This window comes from Zootoca vivipara, chromosome 4 (genome assembly GCF_965207765.1).
Source record: "Zootoca vivipara chromosome 4, rZooViv2.hap1.1, whole genome shotgun sequence".
Taxonomy (NCBI): domain Eukaryota; kingdom Metazoa; phylum Chordata; class Lepidosauria; order Squamata; family Lacertidae; genus Zootoca; species Zootoca vivipara.
The window spans coordinates 66730401-66744509 of record NC_142587.1 but is presented as its reverse complement, the minus strand read 5'-3'; the positions used below and the strand labels follow the sequence as shown (position 1 = coordinate 66744509).

At 41.3% G+C, this 14109-nt stretch overlaps 1 protein-coding gene across 1 annotated transcript in view; it reads left to right on the top strand.

The window, feature by feature from the left end:
* PLCXD2 (phosphatidylinositol specific phospholipase C X domain containing 2) overlaps positions 1-12931 on the top strand; it is a 34655-nt gene extending 21724 nt beyond the window's left edge. The window contains exons 2-4 of the mRNA XM_035116497.3: positions 3361-3821; positions 5807-6048; positions 10056-12931. Coding sequence (XP_034972388.3) covers positions 3361-3821; positions 5807-6048; positions 10056-10206 — 854 coding nt within the window. The 3' untranslated portion in view covers positions 10207-12931. The remainder of the gene's footprint in view (positions 1-3360; positions 3822-5806; positions 6049-10055) is intronic.
* The last annotated feature ends 1178 nt before the right edge of the window (positions 12932-14109 follow it).

The following is a 14109-nucleotide window of genomic DNA, read 5'->3' as shown; positions in this document are numbered from 1 at the left end:
TATTAAGATAACAAGACAGTGGTGATACATTATGTATCAGTGTTCCAGCATCGCCTGAGCTCTGCGAGTGCGGCTTTCTCCCGATTGAAGTGCAGAGTGTTTGAGGACCAGGATATTCGCAGGGAAACCAAAGTGCTTGTTTACAAAGCTATTGTACTACCAACCTTACTATATGCTTGTGAAACATGGACCACTTATAAACGCCATCTCCCAATTCCTCGAAAGATTCCATCAACGGTGTCTCCAAAAATTTTTGCACATCACTTGGGAAGACAGGCGAACTAATATCAGTGTATTGGAAGAAGCAAAGATTACCAGTGTTGAAGCAATGATTCTTCAACATCAACTTCGTTGGACTGGTCATGTTGTGCGGATGCCTGATGATCATCTTCCAAAGCAACTACTATATTCCAAACTTAAAAATGGAAAGCGTAATGCTGTGGTCAACAAAAGAGGTTTAAAGTCTCAAGGCAAATGTTTAAAAATGTAGTATAAACACTGACCAGTGGGAAACACTGGCCTGTGAGCACTCCAGTTGGAGAACAGCCTTTACCAAAGGTGTCATGGGCTTTGAAGAAACTCAGGACGCAAAGGAGAAATGTGCTAAGAGGAAGGCACGCTTGGCAAATCCACACCGTGATCAACTCCTGCCTGGAAACCAATGTCCCCACTGTGGAAGGACGCGTGGATCCAGAATTGGCCTCCACAGTCACTTATGGACCCATTCTTAAAATCGTTTTTATGGAAGACAATCTTATTCGGCTACAAGTGATCGCCAAAGAAGAAGAGGAGGAGAAGATCAGTATTCAATGAAGTAGCCTAGGTAATCCAGAGTGAAAAGCTAATGGTAAACTGACTGCTTGCCACTCCCTATCTCTGACTTGTTTGCAGGTGCCTGTTGCTGGAAGACTGTCCAGTGTAAGACTAGTCCAATATTAGCACATGGAATGTGCAGTTAAAGCCTTTGATCTGAAAACATCTAGGAAGCATTTCTCTCACCTAACACAATTGCATAGCAGACATAGGCTGTCGCCTTCCTAGGCTAGGGTAGGCTACAGTGTCAGTGGATAAATCATCATAGGAATGAATGGCTTTATCTGGAGCACCTTATTGGGTGTGTTGGGTGTATACACTGTGGAAGTTCAGTCAAGCAATTAAGCTCACCCCAGAAAACAGCTGCTTAGCAGAGTTGTCTTTACTAGGTCAACACGAACACAAACTATTATACATACATCTAGTTACAGGTAGGTAGCCATGTTGGTCTGCCATAGTTGAAACAAAATAAAAAAATTCCTTCCAGTAGCACCTTAGAGACCAACTAAGTTTGTTATTGGTATGAACTTTCGTGTGCATGCACACTTCTTCAGATACACCACAAAGGTAAAGGGGCCCCTGACCATCAGGTCCAGTCGTGTCCGACTCAGGTTGCGGCGCTCATCTCGCTCTATAGGCCGAGGGAGCTGGCGTTTGTCCACAGACAGCTTCCGGGTCATGTGGCCAGCATGACAAAGCTGCTTCTGGCGAACCAGAGCAGCGCATAGAAATGCTGTTTAGCTTCCCGCCGGAGCGGTCCCTATTTATCTACTTGCACTTTGATGTACTTTCGAACTGCTAGGTGGGCAGGAGCTGGGACCGAGCAACGGGAGCTCACCCCGTTGCAGGGATTCGAACCGCCGACCTCCTGATCAGCAAGCCCTACACTCTGTGGTTTAACCCACAGCGCCACCTGGGTCCTATACACCACTATACTATACACCACTATACTATACACCACTATACTTCTACTATACATACACACACTAAGGTAAAGGTAAAGGTAAAGGACCCCTAGATGGTTAAGTCCAGTCAAAGGCGACTATGGGGTTGCGGCACTCATGTTATAAGTAGTCTTCTCTCTGCTAGGGAGGGCTCTCTGCTTCAAAGTGCTTGCTGTGTTAAAGTCCACAGCCAGGTCTTTAGTTCAGTTGCTTTCAAAGTCCTGCAACTGATGGAATTCTCTCGAGTTCTAAAGTCTGGCAGTTTTCCAAATCCTTCCTCAGTCTCTTGAAAAAGTCTTCACTCGAATCCACAGTTCCAGCAGAGAGCCATCAACAATTCCTGCAATCTCCCACCAGGACCCACACAGTATGCTGTAACCTGAGCTCCTTAATATACAAAGTTACTTACCAAGTAACACAGATAAGAGAGTAGCAAGATGCCTGCAGTTGCATTGTGGGGAATAAGTAGTCTCTGCTGACTCGTGGAGAATTAACCCATTAACTGCATTCCTGAACACACTTTTGTAGTTACAAAAAATGACATTTGAACAATGGGTTTATTGCTTGTCAGCTTCTAACATTTCTGTATGACCATTTCTCATTAGACAAGGTCCCAGCTGGGGATATCAGTAACTTTTACAGAAAAGTGTCTTGGTAGTGAAACATGAAGTTCAAGGTTTTGTTAAATTCTGAGTTGGTAAATGCTGAATTGGTGGTAAAGGTGTGTGTGAATCCTGACATTGAAGCTGAAAATATCTGTTTTTCTCCTTTGTGTGCATGGTTCTTCCAAGACTCTACACAGGAGTCTGGTCACCTGCTTATCTCCTTAGGCAGCCTTCACCAACCTGGTGCCCTTAGCTGTCCTGGCTGAGGCTGATGAGAGTTGTAGTCCCAAGCAACTAGAGGACAGCAGATTGACAAAGGCTTTCTTTTGATGACCCATGGATGACATTTTCTCATCACCAAATATTGGGTGGGGAGACAGAGGTGGAAAACATCTAACATTGGAGCTTCTGTTTCTCCAAATCCCAGCTTCCAGAATGCAACTACAAAAACAAACACCACAACTAAGGGCCAATTCAGGCTGTAAAATTCCTCCACTGAGGATACATGTAGCTGTCCTTTATGATGGTGTTTTGTTTTTTTTAATGAATTGTTAGTAACATTTCTATGTTTTTGTAACGCTGCATATTAGTGGCTGTTACTGTTTTGATTTTAATTAACTGCCTTAAGCATTTTGGTATAAAAAGGCAGAATATAAATCTTTTGAATTGAATAACATGTGGAGAGAGAGATGCCATGTCAGTGACTGCAACTGCGTTTCCCCCCAACAACCCTAATCGGAGGTGAGCCTGGCTCATGGTATTCCATTTCTGTTGAACCAAACTCATCCTAGCTGCAGCTCCGTCTGGTCTTATAACCCCATTTACAGCTGTGTATAGTGATTTAGAAGTGTTAACAAATGGCCCTAAGTGATTTTCCCAGTGTTAAAAATGAGCAACACAAGATTGGAATCCAGTTTTTCAGAATCTGCTCTAGCAAAGGGCACTTGGCAAACCCCCAGGTTGTAGGACTAAAATTATATTGTCTTTCTTCTCTGTAGGGTCACATGATTCCTTCAGCTACTGGGTTGATGAGAAATCTCCTGTGGGACCAGATCAAGCCACAGCGATCAAGCGGTTGGCTAAAATCTCTTTGGTGAGGAAGGTAATGAAGAAATGGTCAGTGACACAAAACCTAACATTCAAGGAGCAGCTTGAAGGTGGAATCCGCTACTTTGACCTCCGTGTATCTTCCAAACCAGGTGAAGCAGGACAAGAAATCTACTTCATACATGGCTTGTTCGGAATCAAAGTATGGGATGGGCTGATGGAGATCAACACCTTCCTAGAACACCACCCTAAGGAAGTGATCTTCCTGGATTTCAACCATTTCTACGCTATGGATAACAACCACCATGCATACCTGATCAGTAGGATCCAAGAGGTTTTTGGATCGAGACTCTGCCCAAAGGAGTGTGTGGAAAACGTCACATTACAAAACCTCTGGGAAAAGCAACAGCAGGTAGGAAAGTGTTTCTCATTTGGCAACAAATTTCTATAATTCAAAGAACTCTTAGAATTGAAAGTGTCTTGCTTGAAGCTGGAATGGGGAGGCAAGCATGGCATGCTGGGCAAGCCAGTGGACCTTTCTTGCTCTGAGCTGGAGAGAGAAGCAAGAGATTTCCCCCTGAATTCATCCTGCATTTCAGAAGCATAGCATAATACCTTGTCCCTTTGTGAACAGAACTCTGCTTGGCCAGTAAGGCAAGCCCCAGTTTGATTCCTGTCTATAACACTCATTAACTGTGTGTGTTCAATACTGTTAGGATTACTTCTGGGCTGCGATCTTTCATAGCGTCTGTTCCTTATTGGGCCCTCACCCCTTTAAAAGACTGCTGGGGGGCCTGGATGAAACTGAAACCTATCTCATGGTATGGCAACTGAAATGCTGTTCTTTAAAGTAGGGCTTGGAAGCCGGTGGTTGGACTTCAGCTCCCTTCAGCCACAGCCAGCATAGTTATTAGGCAGGAATGTTGGGATTTGGAGTCCACAGTGTCCACCTGGAGGGCCACAGACTCCCCATTCCTGCTCTGAAGCACCTGGTATCTCATCACCTTCCACACCCCCTGCCCATCATGATCTGAGTACCCCACTATCCGAGTGACCAGTCCCCACCCTGCTCTGCTCCTGTGGGCTGTGTGATTCCAGTCTGAAATCCACATCTCATAAAGGCTGGATATGGCTATATTATACTCCACTATCACAGGCATTACACACCTGTATTCCAATTGCTAGAAATCACAGGTGGCGAAAATGCTGTTAGGGCTTCCCATAGGCATCTGGTTGACCATTGTGAGAAGGGGAGGGCTAGATGGACATGTGTTCTAGTACAGCAGGGCTCTTGTGCTTTCCTTGGTCACTGCCTTTCCTATGGACAAGTGCCTGGTGCAGTTACTCCATGCTTTCTCTTCTCCTGAGCTACTGTGGCTTTTCATTTATTAGTTGTGGTGACAGCCCTGCTTCTGCTTGCCCTTCTCAACTTATCATGTTCTGTTGGTCCTGTGGATTGCTGCAGACATGGTCACCTGTACCTACCACCACCCCTTCCAGAAGGTCAGCGCACCAACCCCCTGAAACTGTCTTGCTCTCTTCCACTTGATTTTCAGTTCCCTTTTTTCTTGGTAACCGATCAGGCTGACAGCACAGCAGTCAGTGCTAAAGGAGCTCCTCCTGGTGGCTTCTATGAGTATAGCAGGGGATGTAGTGCCACTAAAGGTGAAGTCCTAAAACACACCTGATAAAGTATGTCACATGGAATTTGTAGGGACTTGTTTCTAAGCAAATGTACTTAGTGTTGTGCCACATATAATTATGGCAACAACAACAAGAAGTCATTGCAAATCCTCTTCTTTCTGCATGTTATGTTACAGTATACATATTAGCTGCTTTTTGGCCCAAAGTAGTGAACGGAATAGTAATACAAAAGAAGACTACAGTAAATATAGCATACCAATCAAAACACTATGAAAAATCAGCAGTCACACTGGATATACATTGGTTAGCTGCATTCATGCACTTAACACAGATGCAGCCAGCATTTCATCTCTCACTTAGAAGCCAAGGTGACACACACACACACACACACACACACACACACCAGTCTCTCACCTAGGAGTAAGACCATCCACAATCACCCAAGGGAAGTATCCTCACCTCCTCACAGCCCAAAGATGAAATCCAAAAAGCAGACTGAGCAATAGTTGCATTCTTATGGTCACCTTGTGAACTACCGGCTGAAGTGAGTCTTGAACTCCCCAGCTCCTGCTTTTAACCTCTGTGTAAGCCCTATTTGTGGCAAATATTGACACCAATAATGGTGTTATCCTGCTTACCCAGTGTATAAAAAGCAACATTTTGTGTGAAATTATTTTTTAGCGCTGAATGTAAGTGAAAGAAAAGCTTGTGTGGGGAAAAAGGCTTCTGATATGTTCTTTCTCAATTTCTCAGGTTCTCATTTTCTACCATCATTGTCTCTATGAACAATATCCCTTTCTGTGGCCAGGGAATAAAATCCCAGCACCATGGGCAAATACGACCAATGTACATAAACTGCTGCAGTTCTTGGACACTACTCGTGGGGAACGGGCAAAACACGGAACTTTCCATGTTTCTCAAGCTATTCTTACGCCAAGGGTCAAAACCATTGCACGGAATCTCATCCGTGGCCTGAAAAACACACTTGTTCACAAGTAAGTGCCTGTTTTAGCTTCCTTTGGAAAACTTGTTGACCTGTGCTTGCAGTCCTAAACCCAGGTACCTAGGAGTAAGCCTCACTGAATTCAAGAAGACTTACTTTTAAGTAGACATGGTAGCCTTGTCCTTCTTACTTGAAATGCATATAAAAATAATCAAGAGTCCTCTCCCAAACCTCCAGCCAACAGAAGATAGATGATAGAAAGAATAAATTGACTCCACTTATTAATTTACTCAGGGTGCAATCCTGTTCACACTTACCTGGAAGAAGGTTTGGGTGAATCTGTAAATTTCATATTTTTTCTGTTTTTCATTCCCCCCCCCCCAGTTTTAAATTCAGTTTACTGCATTTCCACATCAGCTTGCAATTTTTTAAAAAGTCTTTGTGGCAGTTCATCAGCATTTTAGTGGAATTTCTCCTCAGATAGGCTCATGTTGCATGCTTTTGCAAAATTCAGAGCAGTGCAAATTTCAAAGGATGGCAAAGTTTAATTAAACTGCAGCCATTTTGCTCGGAGTTTGAATCAGATCAAATGTTTTCACTAAGAAGGCAAAAATCCATTGCACGCATGCACACACACACACACACACACACACACACAGAGAGAGAGAGAGATGATGCCGTGAGTTCCAATTCTGTGCTCAAAACTTTATTCCATTTTACTGAAATTAGTAGGCTTACTTATTTCTGTTGATGTGATTAGAAACGGTAGCCGATACTGTTGCAAACTCTGCCACCTACAGACCACAGTAAGTAATTGAGCCCATTTCTCCTCATATCCATATCCTATCATATCACATCCTCATATCCATGCATTTAACATTAAGAAGTAGTGATGGCTTTCATTTCATTTCTTGGTTAACCAATCAAATTTAAAATAGCCATGTAATGCTTTAATTACTTTCAGAATGCTCTCTGAATGAAACGAGAAAGCACTGCATTCATTGAAATGAAATGAACTTTTAATTCAACACAGCTATCAATCTATTAAAGCTACAGTGGCATGGTGTGCTAGTGTAGCAACTAGCAATACTGTACTGGCTGCAAATGGAAAATGCATAATTTTAACAGTAAAATCATACATGGGGTTAGGATGTCACTGATGTATCTTCATCTCTGTCACAGTTCTTATACATTGCCTTCAGACTGTCACTACTTTGTGAGAGGGACCCAAGCACTTACAGGAGATTTAGGTTTGTGCAGTTAAAATGATTTAAATCATTCTATCACCTTAGTATAATCCACTTTAAAAGGGGGTGGGCTTTTGCAGTTGATAGGGTGATGAGAAAGCATTGAAAAGTGTGGGATGAATGATGAACAGGAAGATGTTTGAATACCCCACAAACAAATCAGGATGAATGGTTAATAAAGACTGAATATAGTCTAACCTCCACATGAGCTACATACTGTACAAGCAAATCAGAATGAATTCTCAACAAGTAGAAGCTCATATCTGCAACTTGTCAATGCCACTTCCCCAAAGTAGTTGTCTCTGCAATAATAAGACACTAGATGGTGCTAAAGTGCTTTCCCCCCTTCTCAGGAACAAATGTATTTGATTAAGAACTTTTGTGCATTTAGTCCCCTTACTCAAATGTTTAATAGCAAAAATGTAAAAAGACTGGATTACCACCACCATGCCAATTCAGAAATGATACAAATACCCAGTATAAATTGCATGGTATTTGTTCAACCAAATATTATGGGTCATTGAAATCAAGTAGCTTCATTCCATTGACAGGACTAACACATTGTCCTGTCTAACACAGTGACTAACACTTTTTGCTTAGCTTTTCCTTCTGTAATTCCTCATTGCCACCCAGCTAAGCAGTGCTAGATTACCGGATAGGCAGGGTAGGCCTATGGGCCCCGTGCCCTTTTGGGGTCCTGCGACAACGGACCAAAATAATATTGATTTGATCTTGAAGGAAAAGTACAATCAAGCTTTATTAGTTAAATGCTAGCCCACTAGAGCACATGTGATGGGGGAGAGCCAAGATTTCTACTGCCTAGGGGCCTCCACAGGGTTTAATCCAGCAATGCAACTAAGCCATTGCTGAAAATTTCTGGTTTTAAAAGTGACTATAAATGCAAGCCAAATGTGTACTTTATGGCCCAGGTAGTCTTTTGTTAGCATGGAAGGAGGCTTCTAGTGAAAAGAGCGGGAATGAAATTACTGCAAAACCTGGTAATACATAAAGATTTTATTAACACAGTTTTAATATGGAATTTCCTCTCAGTACAATACCTTCCACTATTAAAACCAATACATCATATGTTATAAACAATTCAAACAAAAAAAATTAACTTCCACATTACATTTATAAAGACTTACTAACTGTATCAGATGATCTCAACTTTTAAACTTGCAGCTTTCCTGAGAAATTTGTCATGGCATGCTGTCTACTGCCAAAATGTAGTTTTTTGTTTCATTCAGATAGAGTTTTGAAAGCATAACATACAGCAATATTAATTTTTAAGGGAAGCTTGGGTTAAAAACTGCTTAGCATACACATGGGGGCTCCCTAAGAATGTGTGAACATATGCCTGCCACCTCCGTGCAATATTCATTGCATATATTTTGAGTGCCAGAACAAGGCCACTGTGATTTACAGAGGTTTCCTTTAGACCTTGAAAAGGAATCCTGCGCTCCGACACTGATACATTCACCCTAGTATCTTAGGTAGAATCTAAAAATGTTGCACAACGTTGTTCCTCTCTTTTGCATATATAGATTAGATAGATAGATAACCTCTAAGCAGTTTAGATAAAAAACAAAAAACAAAAATACAGCAACTTTCAGTAACATTTCTTAAACACAAGGAAACACAACCTAATTGTACATCACAAACAAAGCCAAGCAGGGTACAAAACAACAAAATAAAAATGAATAGTCAGAGTCTAGGATAGGTTGGGTAAACATAAGGTTTTAAGAAGTGCTTAAAGGTCAATACTGTACTCGCTTTGCCTCACAAATTACCCAAGGTGGGGGGCATTTTAGATGCCAGATGATTTCATCTGTTTCTGTATTGTCACCAAGTGACATCCTGCTAATCATGGATGACCCCCAGGGCTCTTCAAAAGATCTTAAAGATTGGCTTGGTCCGTACAAGAGTAGATGGTGTGCTAGGTACCTGGTTCCAAGTTGTTTAGAGCCTTAAGTTCAAGTAATTGACATTTAGCTTGGTAATAAATAGGCAGCAGTACAGATCAATGCTGGTATAATACATGCAACTAAGTACGCTGCCAGTTTCATTCTGCACTAGCTGCAGCCTCTAAACCAGATACAAGGATAGCTCCAACAAGCTGCAAAACATTTGCTTGTTTATTTCCTTCTCACACACCTTGTTGTGTTGTTCCTGAGCCAATCAGAATTTTGCTTTTAATAGGTGAGAGATTATCAGATGTGGCTTGCTCCACTGATAACTTCACCTATGAGCTTCTGCTGTATCTCATGTTGGGTGAGTTGCTGCCACCCCTGTTTCTCAAAGAGACAGTTCCTTATTGGCATAATGGTTTGAATCCAAAGCCTTCCACTCATGAAAAGTTCCTCCATTCATGAAACAGGGCTTAGATCCAAAGGAGGCTTACATTAATCATAGCTGCCAAGTTATCCCTTTTTTAAAGGGATTTTCCCTTATGCTGAATAGGCTTCCTCACGAGAAAAGGGAAAACTTGGCAGCTATGACATTAATAGAAGTACAGAAAGGACATTTTTTGCCAAAACCCCTTTCACACCCCTGGTCTGGGGAGCCCCCATCCCCAACTCCATAGCAGATGGGGGCATAGTGAGCTGCAGGAGGAAGGGGGGTGAGTCCTGAGTGCACCCTGTGAGTTGAGCTCCACTCACAGAACTCTGGGTTCAAGACAATGCAGTTTGGGAGAACGCTGTATTTGTAAAATCCAGCACGCAGTGCCAGCATGTTGATTATATACAGGATGCAATGTGCCTCATGCACATGACGAAGGATCATGTTACATTTTCCTTTCTTTTCCCTTTAGGAATCTCCCTTCGATTCTGGACTGGGTGAAGCTGCAGAAACCAGGCGTCATGGGCGTTAACATAATTACATCAGATTTTGTGGAGCTAGTTGACTTCGCAGCTACCGTAATTGCATTGAATGACCTTCTCCTAGAAGACGACGAATCCTGACAACAGGAGAAGTTTTAATGTGGGAACGGTGTCCAGTCATATCAAGAACTTTCTTTCAAGCTCTCTCTCCACCTATCAGTTTTGCTGTTTCACACAATGCCAAGGCACAAGGCTACGTGTTGATTGGACTGCACAGTCCTCAACAGCATGGCTTCCTTCGTCCCTGTGCTGCATGTATGGCTGCTCTGCCTACATCTGCTGAATTACAGAATGTGATGCCGGCTGGACACTCCAACATCTGTAAATCATTAGCAGGAGCCTCTCTCTAGACTTGCTGAGTTTGTGCATCCTGCATGTTATGAAACCCAGGAGCCCAACTCTAAAGATAATTATTGAACTCTTAAGTACACATTTACCAGACTAGCCAAAAGATTTTGTTCTTGGCGACAACAGTCAGGCATGTGCTCTGCTTTCTTCCTTTCAGCTGTACTGTATATTAAACTACCTCAGTCACTAAAATACAAAGCACAAACAGCGTCTCAATTGCTAAGAGTGATCTTTATGTAAATATAGTACCGTGTATGAGTTTTTAAGAGTTTATTGTAAGGTATAAATGAATCTTTTAAACCTCTTTCTTTCTTTTACTTGAACTCTTAATTTAATATATTAAGAAAATTTGGTAAATTTGGTAAATTAAAACTATTGTATTTTAAAATACAATGATATTTATTTTGTAGCAATTGGAATATCTATGGTGGTATGAAGTACAACAGGAATGTAATAAGTTTGTGGATTTTGTAGGAAATGTTTCCCAGATTGTGTACCACAATCTGGTGGGTGATGAAAGAAGATATAATTGTGCATCTCTCAGCAAGTCTGACCTTGCCTTCCCCAATTAGCCACCTTCTGAGGGAAGTTAATTCTGCTGTGAGTTTTGCACCAGCTGTAGCAGAATATTTCAAATACTCCCCTATGCAGAGTTGGAGCAATTTTTCTACCATTAGGGGAGTTTGTTACATCTTTGCATGAATTGCTTCATTGCCCTGGCCTCCTTCCAGTCAGAAGATGAACCCAGATCAGAAGGTGAAGATGGGTAATCTTTGCTCTTACACTCTCTGAAAGTAACCCTCTTTTGGTGTTAAAATTTTTAAAGTGAAGTTTGGTCATAAGAAGTTGGGGGGCGGGACATGTGAGCACTCATGGACATTTCCTACAGAATCCATATGAGTTTTGCATTCCTATATAATGTGTGTGCAGTTTGGTGGCGGATGACTAAGATCAAAACTACTTTTATGTTGGCAGAAGTTTGCTTATTTTCTTGTTTGTCTCCAAGACAGTATGCAATATATATAGGGTTTCTATGAGCCTTAGGTGGGTCAATGTTGCCCCTCCAATATTTGACTCAAAAGTTTGCTGGTGCTGCTACATCTGCTGCTTTCGTAACCCAATATCTAACATGTAGCAGCTTAATTTATTTTAAGTTTCACATATGAATATGTGATTAGTGTCTCTTTTTGAATTTTGTACTTGATGGGTAAAAACATTTGTGTTGACTTTGATAACTTCCTGTTTGGAAGTTCTTCCCTTTAGGGTTAGATCTATCTGCTGTTATTATATAATTTTAATGGACCTTCAGGGAAAAGCAGATTTGCTGAAAGGAATTTCAGCTTCAGATCTCAGGCTTTCAATGATTGCAAATGATGTCCCCCAAAAATCCAGGTTTCAAATCTGGTGGCTTGAGTTTTCTTTTATGTCCATTCCTCATGCTAGGAACCATTTCAACCTGTGTGAATTAGTTTGAACAGGAAATGAAGGCATTATTTTCCTGCCTTTCTAAAGGGCTTTCACAGGTATATACAGAGCCCGAGTTTCTGTTCATTTTATGAACCTACTTGGAATCACTGGGCTTAATAGTAGTGATTTAAGGTGGACATGTGGTTGTGTTTTCTTTCTTTCTTCATCTCAGCTTATATTTATTTGTACATAATAGTTTGATATAACAAAATGTGGTTGCTGAGCAAACAGTGTAGCAACGAAAACTGGCATGAGGGATTTCCTTTTGAAACTGAAGCATTTGCACAGCAGGACTTTGAAGGTATTTGATGGTTTTGTCACCAGTAAAGAGAAAATAATTGATGGTCAGGGACAAGTGCTTAAGATTTTGAGGTCTATTCCTAATGAGGTCCCATTACCATATGGAGGGGACATACTTGTTGCAAGTCTCAGGGTGAGAGACAAGTTCACACAGGTTCCCTTTGAATAGACAACTCCACACCTGAACTTGTTTATACCATTCAAGAAGTGAATCAGTGGTTGGAAGAGTCAAACACTGATTTGTTTGGAACATGTGACTATATAAGCTCACCTTTCAGTAAAAATGAAGTGACCTGTGAAGGAATCACAGTGGTGTGACTGAAACTGCCTGGAATTTCCTATTTGTGTAGACAGAGGTAGTTGCTGAGAAAAGATTTGATAATGACCTCTGGTTCTTGATCAGGTATGTGGATACTTTGATGTGGAGTTGAAACAGACATGTATGCAGTTGGGTTTGATAGCTGCCTGTATTAAGATGGTGAGTTTGTTCTATTTACTTGGTATTTATTTGAGTTTGTTTTCAGTCCTACCATGGAAGTTTCAGAGCAAAAGTATAATTCAGAGCAAATGAAAATATAAGAGGTATATTTTGATATCTTTGATATGACCAGTTGAACTCTGTCAGAACACCATATGTTAATGCTAGAAGACTCTCAGTGTGGGGCCTCATTAAACTTTTTCACATGATAAAGTCACCACATGGTGATTTTTGTGATGTCTTGTTTTGCACGATCAATATTTCATTTGGTTGCTTCCTCAGTGTTTGGTGAGAGGTGGTACGCTCTGTCCTGGTTCACATGCAGTGTTGATTTTAATATACATGAGCAATCTGATCCTCCTCCACTTCTGTGTTGCACAGCAGAGGAAGCAAAGCAGAATCTGGTGTCAGTGTGAACCTGGGAAAACAAGCCAGACTCTGCCTTGTTTCCTCTCCCAGACAGCAGCAGGGAAGGAACAAAGTCCTTGCATACATTTAAAGCTACCATTTACTTTAAACTATGGTTTGATGTTGTGGGCAAATGCAGTCCCTGAGCAAGTTGGCTTTAATTGGATTAAAGTTAGACCTGGCATGCTAAATATCATGCCTCATTGCATGAAGATGAGTTGCTACATGGAAATCTGTACTTGGTCTGTGTCTGTTTTCTTGAGAAAGGGGGTTATATAACTCGAACAGTTACTGTGAATTTCATTTGCTGTCCTTTTCATTTGAGCTTGGTGTATAATAAAACAAGTCCTCTTGGTGATCAGAAGCATAGCAACTAGACATAAAACAGGAGGCTGTTTTCTGGTTTATGAAGGACCTAATCTATTTGATTCCTCTGGCTTAATAAGTGTCCCTTGAGCATAGTCTGTCCTCCACTCCTTTTCAGAAAGAACATTTAAGGCTGATTTGCACATGCATGGTTGCTTGTACCACAATGGCACAAGTGCAGATTTCCACAACACAGCTTTGTGAATTGGCTCTCTTGTGGAGATGGGGAGGGTATATGATTAAAACCCACCTGAATCTTACTGTGGGTCGCCAACAGCTTTTCAGAGGAAGTTTGCAGAACTAGGACCACTCATGTGGTTTGTAGTATTTATCATTTGCCATTAGAGTCATGCAGAATACATTTAAGAGCAAAGGTATCAAAGGCACAAAAATAAGGCCAAGTATGTCAATCTTATTTCAATTCTTACCAACTTTAGGCTGGGATTTTATTGTGCAATTTAGTGGTTGTGCAGATGAGACCTTGTGATATAAAGGGATTGGATTTTTTTAATGGTTATTTATTCTTCTGTTAATTTATTGTGTAGGCTTCTGTAAATTATTGCATTTGGAATTGTTATGGGCCATATTATGTTGTGAATTGTTATGGACTGCATAAA